The sequence below is a fragment of the Ranitomeya variabilis genome, chromosome 3, assembly GCF_051348905.1.
Source record: "Ranitomeya variabilis isolate aRanVar5 chromosome 3, aRanVar5.hap1, whole genome shotgun sequence".
Classification (NCBI taxonomy): domain Eukaryota; kingdom Metazoa; phylum Chordata; class Amphibia; order Anura; family Dendrobatidae; genus Ranitomeya; species Ranitomeya variabilis.
This window is the reverse complement of record NC_135234.1, coordinates 718,769,104-718,781,959: the sequence shown is the minus strand read 5'-3', so window position 1 is coordinate 718,781,959 and position 12,856 is coordinate 718,769,104. Positions and strand designations below refer to the sequence as shown.

Sequence of the window (12,856 nt, the reverse complement as noted above, 5' to 3'; positions counted from 1 at the left end):
CGATATATAGTGAAAATGACGGTAACAAGATGGTAGTGACAAGGTCTTCGGCTGTCTCTTGGCTGCCAAGTCAATGCATAGGCATCCAAATGAGTAAATCGACAGGTTCACTTGCCTAACAGAATCACAGGAGCAGGGCCGTTTCTTCAACAGGGCGGGCAGGGCGGCCACACGGGGCGCCGTGGGGCCGGGGGGCGCAGGAGAGGCCTCGGGCCCCGGTGGTCCCCTGCCCGCTGCTGCTGCTGTTTAAGGGCTGTCAGGGGCGCGGATGCCGCGCTCAGTGCTGAGCGCGGGCGCGCCCTGCCCGAACTCAGCTGCAAATCTGACAGCTGAGCGGTCAGATCATCGCCTCGCGTCGCCGCGCCCCCCCCCCCGCACCGCACATAATGGTTGCGGCCACCTCGGCGCCGCCACTCACCTCCGCTCCGCGCTGGATGAACAGCGAGAATGAACAGCCAGGATGAGGCAGCTCGGCCACTCCCACACTGATAGCAGGGGCGCCGCGCTCTCGGCTGAGCACGGGCGCTCCCTGAGACAGTGATCAAAGAGCTAAGCACACACACTATCACTGTCAGACTAGGCTGCCTGGCTGTTGCCAATTTCAATGCTGGACAGGACAGGCTGCAGTCTAGTCTGACAGTGGTAGCAGTATAGCAAAAATGCCCACCCCCTGCCTATGGATTAGTCCTTCCCTTCCCAGCAGCCCCATTTAGCAGTCTGAGAACGCTCAGACTCAGAGGGCAGAGGGCACTGACACACTGAACAGGTGAGGGGGTCTGAGGGATGGGATGGGTTGGGCTAGCCTTTTTTTTTGGATGGGGACCCCCACACCTGCCCCCCCCCCAACCACCCTTGGGGCATGCTGATTTGGCATGCCCCACAGCATGAAACCCGGGAGGGGGCCCAGCTGACTTACCTCATCTTTGGCAGTCTGGTGGCATCCTCACCCAGCGCACTCTTTGCACCAGACAAACATTTCAACATTCTGCTTGTATGATTGCATAACATAAAATGATATCTTTTACTGTCAAATTTTTGTCTTTTCTTTTTAAAGACCAGTTATAATGCCACCTCCTAAGCCTTCAGGAGCACAATTTCGAAAAAGAAAGCAAAAAAAGAAGAGTGAAGATGCAAAAGGTGCAAAATTAATGGCAATGTACTTGCAGACAGAAAGTGCAGTACCACACCCAGGATATGTTTCTTCAGAAATGGAACCACAAGGTTCAGGCTCTCAAAGTCTGAGCTACTTTTCACATGAAGAACGTGATCCCAAATCTGGAGATGAACATCACAAATCAAGAATGATGTCTTCAACACTGGAGTCTGAAACATCTTGTTCAATAAATACATCTGAAAATGAGCAGACTGCACCTAAACCTGCAGAGGCTGTTACAGCTGTGTCATCGCATGAGTCTGGAAGTACAAATGATGTTCTTTCTACAGACATTTCCGAAGATAACTCAGAGTGTTCAAATAAGGATGTCTTTACCTATAAAGATATAGCATTGTGGCCAAAACCAATCAAGGGTCAAGTAAAAGACCATATTGTCCTCCAAGGACCACAACCTCTGCCTGCCTCTGATTTCATATACCCCAGGGACAATGAAAAGCGTCATTTTTCCTCATTTTATGGATTCCTTGTGCTGCCAAATCGAGAGAAGGTACCCAGACGATGGCTACAATATTCTGTTTCTGCAGACAGAGTGTACTGCTTCTGCTGTAAGTTGTTTGATCACAATCCAAAATCCAAGCTTGGGACTATAGGCATCAGCAACTGGGCACATATTGGGGAATACCTATCTACACATGAATTGTCTGCTGCACATGTAAATTCACGTCATGCATGGATTGATGCACAGAATAATCTTAAAAAAAATACAGGAATTGATAAAGATTTGCAAACCCAGATTACACAGGAACATAACCGCTGGCGAGAAGTGTTGGAAAGAGTTATGGCAGTAACTGTATACCTGGCAACCAATAATTTAGCTTTTCGAGGATCGTCAAATACATTGTTTACACCAAATAATGGACATTTCCTTGGGCTTATAGAGCTTCTTGGAAAATTTGAACCAGTAATGAGAGATCATTTAAAACGAATTACTTCCCAGGAAATCCATACACATTACTGTGGAAATTTAATTCAAAATGAAATTATCTGCTTGATGGCCTCTCAGGTGAAGAAATGTATTCTAGAAAAAGCCAAAAGATCTAAGTATTTTTCAATAATGTTGGACTGCACACAAGATGCAGGTCACACTGAACAGTTGTCATACACCTTAAGATTTGTTGATATAGATGATGATCACGTAGCAATAAAGGAACATTTTATTGGCTATCGTCCTGCTACTGATACATCTGGGGAAAGTCTCGCCAATCTCCTTTTAGAAGAGATTAGTAAATGTGACCTGGACATGAACAATTGTCGAGGACAAGGATATGACAATGGTGCCAACATGATAGGCATGCAAAAAGGAGTTCAGGCTAGAATCTTAAAAAAATATCCTCGGGCATTTTTTAACCCCTGTGGATGCCATAGTTTAAACTTGGTTATAGGTGACGCTTCCAAATCATCGGTAAAATCTGTAAATCTGTTCGGTGTGTTACAAAGGCTTTATAACCTGTTTGCATCATCTTCTAAACGATGGTGTATAATAAGTGAACATGTGAAGCATCTTACGCTGAAGAAGGTATGTGCTACTCGTTGGGAATGCCGTGTTGAAAGCTTAAAGGCAGTACGCTATCAATATCCGGAAATTCACGAGGCTCTCCTAGATTTGGAGCAAAAGGTTGATGATCCCACTCTTGCTTCTGAAGCAAAGTCACTGTCAGTGATGTTGGAAGACTTTGCCTTTCTAATCACACTGGTAGTATGGTATGACCTTTTATTTCAGGTACAAATCGTAAGTAAATCTATGCAGTCAAAAAATATGGAGATGACTCGATGCAACGATTTGTTGAAGAAGTGTACCATATTTGTAAAAGAATATCGTGATTCTGGCTATGAATCTGCAAAGACCGTGGCCACTGAAATGGCTACAGACTTGGGCATCGAAGCTAAATTTACAATAAATAAAAGGCCCAGTAAAAAAAAAAAATTGTTTGACTATGAAAGTCAGGATGAGTTAATTACAGATGCAGAGCAACATTTTAAGATTTCTGTTTTCTACCCTCTTGTAGATAACATGGTTGCATCACTGGAGAGGCGTTTCTCACAACTGTCTGAGCATAATAAATGTTGGGGCTTTCTATACAACATTAAAGATTTGCCAGAAAAAGAACAACTTAAAAATATGTGCAAATCGTTGGAAAATATGCTAAGCCATACTGCAGAGGTAGACAAACTACAATGTGACATTGACGGCAATGAATTGCTGGAAGAATTAAAACATATTCAGCCAATGATTTCAAATTCTTCTATAACACCACTGGAGGTTTTGAAGCACATAAATTACACGCACTCTCATGACCTGTTTAAAAACATATGGATTGCCATGAGGATATTACTAACTATTCCGATTACAGTTGCAAGCAGTGAGAGAAGCTTTAGCAAACTGAAGCTGATAAAAACATATCTTCGTACCACAATGACAGATGAGAGGTTATCATCTCTTGCTATTTTATCAATAGAAAATGAACTGGCAGAAAAGCTGAATTATTCGGAAGCTATTAATGCTTTTGCAGCGGCTAAATCTAGAAGAGTCAGTTTCTCATAAATCTGCAACCTACAATTTTTAGGATCTGTTTCCAAAATAATTAATAGATATTATTTACCTACAACTTTGTTCTCACCGTTAATAATTAGCATACTTGTCCCTTTTCCCCAAGTTCTATATAAGTTAAAGGCAAATTATAATTTATTAAAAAAAGGGAAGATACAAGCCTGCTCTCTATTTATTACTCAAGCCCACAAAAATAATGTTTATTATTTTCGGTGCCGGGGGGGGGGGGGGGGGGGGGAGAAATTTCCTACTCTCGCCCTGTGTCATTTTTGGGCTAGAAACTGCCCTGCACAGGAGCATGACAGGAGCAGGACAGGGTTAAAGAGCCGAGATCGCAGCTCTGATTGCTGTTGTTAGATGCTAGTGTCAGCTGTGTGACATGACCCCTGAGCCTGGCCATACACTCCTTAGGTTATAAGCGGCATTAGCTTATGATGGGCAATAGTTTATGAGGGGCTCTGTGAGGGGCATCAGCTTATGGGGGGGGCATTAGTTTATGAGGGGCATTAGTTTATGAGAGGCACAGTGAGGGGCATTAGTTTGAGGGGAATTAGCTTATGATAGGCATTATCTTATGAGGGATAATAGTTTATGAGGGGATCTGTGAGGGGCATTAGTTTATGAGGGGCACTAGTTTCTGGTGGACATTAGCTTATGAGGGGCATTAGTTTCTGAGAGGCATTAGCTTATGAGGGGCATTAGTTTATGAGAGGCACAGTGACGGGCATTAGTTTGAGGGACATTAGCTTATGATGGGCATTAGCTTTTGAGGGGCATTAGCTTATCAGGGGCATTAGCTTATGAGGGGCATTAGCTTATGAGGGGCATAAGTTTGTGAGGGGCTCTGTGAGGTGCGTTAGTTTATTAGAGGCATTAGTTTATGAGGTGCAACGTGAGGGACATTAGATTACGATGAGCATTAGCTTTAGATAGGAATTCGTTTATGATGGGCATTAGCTTAGCTGGGGCATTAGTTTATGAGGGGCATTAGCTTATGATTAGCATTAGATTATGAGGGGCATTAGTTTATGAGGGGCAAAATGACTGTGAGAGCGGGAAATAACGCCACACTCAATCGCGCAAACACCTCAGGTATAAGCGCTGCACTAATTTCCCGCCCTGGGACGGTCACGTGACACAATAACAGCGGAGTGCACAGATTTGTCAGTCTGAGAGGAAGGACGCGCCCTTGATCACGTGGTCTCCAGCGCGGAGCGGGAAGAAACAGCAGCAGCACTAGCTGAATGGCCGACGAGGAGCTGTTTGATAGCTGCCATCACTGCCCGGGTAAGATGGCGGTCCCAGAGGCGGCGGCGGCGGCGTTTTAGTGTGGCGTTATCCTGGTAGATAAAGTTGTGTTAAGTCTCGGAGTGTCTAAGCGGAGGACGCCGACTGACTGCCCCTGTGGTGATAAGTGCTGGTCTAACCATTCACATTTCAGCTGTCATGCTTGCAGTGCGGCCTGAATATGAGAGCTGCGCTGTGATTGGTGGATGTGCTCTCACAGGATGGAGTAATGGACCGTGTGCTAGACCACCTCATATCTAGTCAGTAAGCGTCATGTCAGTGTTATAGGGCTGTGGAGGTAGATTCAGGCCACTGCTGAGACCCCCACACAAAGCTGCAGCGGGGTCTCGGGTCTGGCGTAATTGTACGTGACCCTGGGTTTCAGCAGCTTCTCCATCGCAGCTGTTCTGATTGGCAGCTAGAAATCTGAAGTGAATCTGTGGCCCCGCCCAGTGTACACCAAACACCTAATTTGCATATAAGCATAATGAATCTTTTTTGTACCTAAACTTATGCCCCCCGGGGCACATTGTCCACTACTTTGCCCCCTTCCCACCACAAGTATTTTTTTTTTTTGTGCTTTGTCTTTGTCTTTTCCTTCTCCCTTTTTGCAAGAGCCAGAGCTTATTTCTTTTTCCGCCTTCATAGCAGGGCTGTGGAGTCGGTAGTCAAACCTCCGACCCCTTAATTTCCCTGACTCCACAGCGCTGCTTCGTAGTCATACAAGGGCTAACGTGTTTTGCAGGACGAGATGTAATTTTTAATGACTTTATTCAATATAACATACAATGTAGCGAAAAATGGAGAAAAAATTCCAAGTGCAGTGAAAAACGTGCAAGTCTTCCATTTCTTATGTTTTATTGTGCAGTAAAAATGACTTTTCTCAGGATCCGTGCTGGTCCCGGAAATCCATTATCACCTATCACGTGTTAACCACTTCTTGATATCCCCTTAGGCCTCTTTCACACATCCGTTTTTTACAATCAGTCACAATCCGTCAAAATGTTGAAAAGACGGATCCTGTGCAGATTGTAAAAAAAATTGATGCACTGGATCCGTTTTTTTGACGGATCCGTTGAGGCAGTTGCTGAAATTTAAGGCTATGTGCATACGTCGTGTATGCATTTTCGCTGCGAAAACACATACACAACACAACCCATTGAATTCAATGGGATACTCACCTTCCGGCAGCCCCCGAAGCCTTCCCGCTCCTCGTGATGCTCCCGTTCCCAGTGATGCCTTGCGAGACGACCTGTGATGACGTAGCGGTCTAGCGTGATGCTACATCATCTGGGGTTAATTCGCCAGGCATGACTGGGAATAGGAGGAGCGGGAAGGCTGCGGGGGATGTCGGAAGGTAAGAATATCACAATTTTTTATTTTTATATTTTTAACATATCTTTTTACTTTTGATGCTGCATAGGCAGCATCAATAGTAAAAAAAGAGAGAGCGCAAGAGAGAATTTCCCTGACTAGAAATTCTTCCCACATGCTCAGTTTCAAAAGACTGAATCTGTAGCTGGATTCCGTGTTTTGACGGACAGCGACGGATCCTGCGCCCATAGGCTTCCATTATAGCCAATGCTGGACGCCACAGGATCCATCGCTGTCCGACTTTTCGACGTACAAAAAAAAATCAATAGAGACCATAATAGCAAAGTGCAATGTTAATCACATAAATAAATCTATATCAATATTAATACAAACCCATAAATTAGCAGCAATCTTAGACAAAATCAATGTAAAGTGCATAGTACATAGTATACGGTCCAGGATAGACAGAGCAAACAATCCAAATGCTTTGAGGAAATGCAGCATAACTTACTGGTAAGAGAAGGCAATGTGCTGGTGACAAACTGTCCCCGCCGCCCGAGCTTTTGCCTTATACGTTTTTTTCAAAATTTGCCGGATTAAGCCTGACGGCAAAAACCTGATGTGTGAAAGCAGCCTAAGGCTTGTTTCACGCTTCCGTCTGCTGGTGGGAGTCGTAATGCGTTGTTGTGACATTTCGACGTACGTCGTGGAAATAGTGGAAAACGTGTGTAACGCATCCAGTATTTTGACGGATGCGTTGTTTGTTGTTTGTGTTGTTGCCTGAATTTCAATGGAGAAATTTCCGGGGAGACGAGAGACAGAATTTTCCCCAGACTAGAAAAATCCTTGCTCAGAAGAGAAAAACGCAATACGTCGCTGGATTCCTGCTTTTCAAAGGCAACAACGCATCCTGCGTCCATAGGCTGCCATTATAGCCAACGACGTATGCCGCAGGATGCGTCGTTGCACGTTTTTCCGACGATGACAAAAAAGTTTCATTGAACGCTGTTTCCAGACAACGGACCGCTATTTTCCGACCGATCCAGTGCACGGCGAATGAAACGGATGGCCATCCGTCACAATCCGTCCCTAATACAAGTGTATGGGAAAAAAACAGGATCCTGCAGAAAAATTTGCAGGATCCTGTTTTTTCAAAACTCGACTGATTTCGACGGGAGGAAAAAGAAGGAAGCGTGAAAGAGGCCTAAAGGTACCTTCACACTGAACAACTTAACAACGATAATGATAGCGATCCGTGACGTTGCAGCGTCCTGGATAGCGATATCGTTGTGTTTGACACGCAGCAGCGATCAGGATCCTGCTGTGATATCGTTGGTCGGAGCTAGAAGGCCAGCACCTTATTTCGTCGCTGGATCACCCGCTGACATCGCTGGATCGGTGTTTGTGACACCGATCCAGCGATGTCTTCACTGGTAACCAGGGTAAACATCGGGTTACTAAGCGCAGGGCCGCGCTTAGTAACCCGATATTTACCCTGGTTACCATAGTAAATGTAAAAAAAAACCAAACACTACATACTCACCTTCTGATGTCTGTCGCGTCCCCCGGCGTCTGCTTCCCTGCACTGTGTCAGCGCCGGCCGGCCGTAAAGCAGAGCACAGCGGTGACGTCACCGCTCTGCTTTAGGGCCGATGCTTACACAGTGCAGGGAAGCGGACGCCGGGGGACGCGACAGACACCGGAATGTAAGTATGTAGTGTTTGGTTTTTTTTACATTTACACTGGTAACCAGGGTAAACATCGGGTTACTAAGCGCGGCCCTGCGCTTAGTAACCCGATGGTTACCCGGGGACTTTGGCATAGTTGGTCGCTGTAGAGCTGTCTGTGTGACAGCTCTCCAGCGACCAAACAGCGACGCTGCAGCGATCGGCATCGTTGTCTATATCGCTGCAGCGTCGCTTAATGTGACGGTACCTTAACTGATTAGCTTCTTGCCAGTCAGTGGGTATATACTGCTGGGTAGGAGCTAACTTTGCAATTACCGTATATCCACAGCAGAAAATATCAGCAGAAATGACAAGTGGGGGAGCATAGCCTAACCCTACAAATCTGCATTAACACCGCTCTGAATTACTGCCAATAGAAATCGGTAAGAGTAATGCCCGTGTCGTATCTGCCTGCATGTCATCTCAAGTACAGATTTAGAGTTGTACAATTATAGTTTGGTCTCCTTTCTGTTACAGACATTGTCATCATGGATGCTGAAAACCCAAAGTCTGAGAATATGCAGGTAACTATTGTGACAAAAATCTAAAATAATTTTAATTTTGCTTCAGTTCTCTTTCACCCTTTGGTGTATGCAAATATTCATAAAATGTCCTTTTCTATTGTTTTTTTCTTTGAACAGATCTTAATTCTAAATTTACCGTATTTTCCGGCGTATAAGACGACCCCCCAACTTTACCAGTTAAAATATAAAATCTTCTTAAAAGTCGGGGGTCTTCTTATACACCGTATGTCGTCTTATAGGGCCGGTGAATATGTGCCTTTTGGGGGGGGGGCGTGGTCCTGATGACGACGAGGGGGCGTCTCACAGGAAAGTGAGTATCCCCCATTACCTCATCATAGCGCTGCAGCGTGGGGTCTCTGTGCTGGGAGCGGCGGCTGCTGTGCTGTGGGGCGGCGGCTCCTCTTCTGCAGTGTGGGGCCTCTGGTGCTGTGGGGCGGCGGCGGCGTATCTTCATGCAGTCGGGGCTCCTCCGGCATCTCCGTAAAGCTCGGAGGCCCCGCGTCGCTGGCAGCTCCATCGGTACAATGCGGTGGCCTCCGGGAAAATGGCCGCTGCTCAGATTCAGATGTCGTCCTGAGATCTCGGGAGACGAGATCTGAATCTGAGCAGCGGCCATTTTCCCGGAGGCAGCTCAATAGGTGCGATGCGGTGGCCTCCGGGAAAATGGCCGCTGGGGGCGGCGCATGCTCAGATTCAGATCTCGTCCCGAGATCTCGGGACGCGAGATCTGAATCTGAGCAGCGGCCATTTTCCCGGAGGCCACCGCATTGTACCGATGGAGCTGCCAGCGACGCGGGGCCTCCGAGCTTTACGGAGATGCCGGAGGAGCCCCGACTGCATGAAGATATGCCGCCGCCGCCCCACGGCACCAGAGGCCCCACACTGCAGAAGAGGAGCCGCCGCCCCACAGCACAGCAGCCGCCGCTCCCAGCACAGAGACCCCACGCTGCAGCGCTATGATGAGGTAATGGGGGATACTCACTTTCCTGTGAGACGCCCCCTCGTCGTCATCAGGACCACTCCCCCCCCACCTACCATATACACCCGGCGTACAAGGCGATACCCGGCGTATAAGACGACCCCCGACTTTTAAGAAGATTTTCAGGGGTTAAAAAGTCGTCTTATACGCCGGAAAATACGGTACTTCTATTAGTTTACATTTTAAACACTGGCTTTTTCCTGGTATGATAAATATGTGAAATGTATATTGGGATGTCTTTTTAAATGGTTAAAATTGATAAGTGTGTGTTAAAACAAGCTTATTTACAATCACTACTTTACAAAAATCCTCTCCTTTCGCAACAGAGGTATTTATAATTTAATGGTTTACTGCACATTGTGTCACATTACCAGCTATTTCTGCAGTCTGAGTGTTCAGTTTCTTGGGCTAAGAGCTCTCTGTTTGTAGGCTCTATGCCTTTAGAGCAGTGGTCCCCAACCTTTCTGACCTTGAGAGCCACACTCGTCTCCGAGAGAGGGTCGTGAGCCAAATCCGGCTCCTGCCTCATCACAGTAGGGGCAACCAAAGCCCCCATTACGGGTATAATGATGAAATAACCACTAAACAGAATAAGAAGATCCAGGGGTTTCTACAATACCCCATTCAGCATCCTCTCATCAAGCACTCCCAACAGACTGTCACATCCAGTTTCAAGCACCTCCTCTGACAGGTAATATCATCCGCTCTCTGGCTTAATATATTTAACCCCTTTCCAACATCAGGCGTAATAGTATGCCGATGTTGGACACCCTCCTTACGATGTGGGCTCCGGCGCTGAGCCCATTTCCCGGTACATGTCAGCTGTTTTGAACAGCTGACATGTGCTCGGAATAGCTGCGCGTGGAATTGGGATCCACCCGCGGCTATTAACCTGTTAAATGCCGCTGTCAAACGCTGACAGCGGCATTTAACACGAGCTTTCGGCCATCGGGCCAGAAACTCACCCACTGGTGACCCCCGCTACTTGATAGCGGGTCACTGGTTCATTGGCATGACAGCCAGAGGTCTCCTGAGAGACCTCTATGGTTGTCACTGCCGGATTGCTGTGAGCGCCACCCAGTGGTCAGCGCTCAAAGCAAGTCAGTAATTCTACTACATAGAGGTGATCTGTTCATCACCTCTATGTAGCAGAGCCAATCAGGTTTTGGCAGCTTCTAGTCTGAAACAAAAAACCTGATGTGTGAAAGTAGCCTTATTTTTACAATTCTGATCCCTGTGACATATTGTACTTCATGTTAGTGGTAAAATGTGCGTTTATTTGTGAAAAAAACAAAACGGAAATTTGGCGAAAATTTTGCAATTTTCCAACTTTTAATTTTCATGCCTTTAAATCACATAGATATGTCACACAAAATACTTAATAAGTAACATTTCCCGCGTCAACTTTACATCAGCACAATTTTGAAACCAAAATTGTTTCTTGTTAGGCCATGTTCACACGTTGCGGTTTTTACCGTGGATCCGCAGCGTTTTTGAAGCTGCGAATCTGCAGCAGTTTTCCATGCGGTCTACAGTACCATGTAAACCTATGAAAAACCAAATCCGCTGTGCACATGCTGCGGAAAAAAAACGCACGGAAATGCAGCGTTGTTTTTTCCTCAGCATGTCAATTCTTTGTGCGGAACTGCAGCGTTTCTGCACCCATTGACTTGCATTGAGTTGGGCACTTCCGCAGCAAAACCGCAGATGTAAAAAAGATCTGTGGTTTAGTTGAGGTGGAAACGCTGCAGTTCGGGAGGGGGGAAGAGTGTGGGCGGTGACTGTGTGCGGGCGGGGTCTGCGGCCTCTCCGTGCCGGGTCTGTGGCCTCTCCGTGCCGGGACTGCGGGCTGTGTGTGTGTGTGTGTGTGTGTGTGTGTGTGTGTGCAGGCAGGCATCGTCCAATGGGACTACAAGTCCCATCCCGCTATGCCTGCTACAGTGACAGTTAGTGACACATTAGCCAATGATGGGACAGTAGTAGTCCCATCATCCGGCTAATGTATGTTTGTGGTTTTTTTTTTTTTTTTAATTCAACACAACATACCTACATACCTACATACCTACATACCTACATACCTACATACCTACATACTACATACATACTACATACATACTACATACATACTACATACTTGCAACATACTACATACATGCAACATCAAGACATACAGTACATACAACATAGAGTACATACTCACCATCACTTGTCACTTTGATCCCCGAAGCCATTGTCACCTGTAAAAAATATTAAAATAATAAACAAACACTATACTCCATGATCTGCAGAAATCCAATTAAAACGAGTGTCCCACGACGATCTCTTGTGGAGAGCATCAGCTGATGCGAGCGCTCTCCAGGGGCTCCAGGAATACAATGACGGAAGATATCCTCCTGTACTGTATTCCTCCGCCACTGTAAAAAATAGTCCCTAGTCTCACTTGTGGCACTGCTGTGTGAGAAAGTTCCCACGCAGCAATGCCATAAAGTGAGACCCTGAACTCAGGTAGCCTCAGTGATACACAGCAGGAACCATTGTCTCCTGTCAGTGTGTCACTGAAGGCCCTATAGAGCAGTGACATCACCCGATGTCACTGTTCTATAGGAGAGATCGTCGTGGGACACTCGTTAATAATTGGACTGCGTCGGACAGAGAATATAAAGTTTATTATTTTTAATTTTTTACAGGTGATCGAGTATGGTAAGTATGGTTAAATTAAGAATATTAAAATACTTTTCCAGGACGTCATCCTGACAGCACTATGGAGGACGTCCTCCTCCCCTTGCTGGGACAGGAAACACACGAGAGTTTAAAAGGTCCGGTCCCACCCCCAATCCTCAGTGTTTTTCCTGTCCCTGCAAGGGACGCACGAGAGAAGCTGCGCAGCTTACCCGGAGCTCAGGGGGATCGTGCGGCTTGCCAAATCCTTCCCCCTGTCAAGAGGCTCAGGGCAGAAACCCTCCAGAGGGGGGTCCCTCTGCTCCAAAGACCAGCAGCCGCTCCTCCCGGTGGGAGGCTCTCGGCTGCGGACGCGGTTCCCGAGGTCGGCAGCAGCATCAGCGGTGTGGACGCCGGGTTCTGACTCTTCCGGCGGAAGTTCCGGGGACCGCGTCACTTCCGGTAACGCTGTATGTACGGGGGAGGCGTGCGCACCAGCGTGGATCGCTCAGGGATTGCAGCGCTTCGGTCAGACGCTGACAGCTGCGGGGACCTGCTACTCCGGAGCCATGGAAAGCATGCCACCCGAGGAAGGGGTAAGTGCGCATAGCGCAAACTCCCCTAGCACCCTGGAAATAAGCAGCC

General features: G+C 46.8%; 1 protein-coding gene across 2 annotated transcripts in view; it reads left to right on the top strand.

Moving 5' to 3' along the window:
* Positions 1 to 4,848: 4,848 nt before the first annotated feature.
* Positions 4,849 to 12,856, top strand: part of RNF17 (ring finger protein 17) — a 362,040-nt gene continuing 354,032 nt past the window's right edge. For both annotated transcript variants that reach the window (XM_077298329.1, XM_077298328.1), the window contains exons 1-2: positions 4,849 to 5,009; positions 8,528 to 8,574. In XM_077298329.1, the coding sequence (XP_077154444.1) occupies positions 4,967 to 5,009; positions 8,528 to 8,574 (90 nt within the window). In that variant the 5' untranslated portion in view covers positions 4,849 to 4,966. The remainder of the gene's footprint in view (positions 5,010 to 8,527; positions 8,575 to 12,856) is intronic.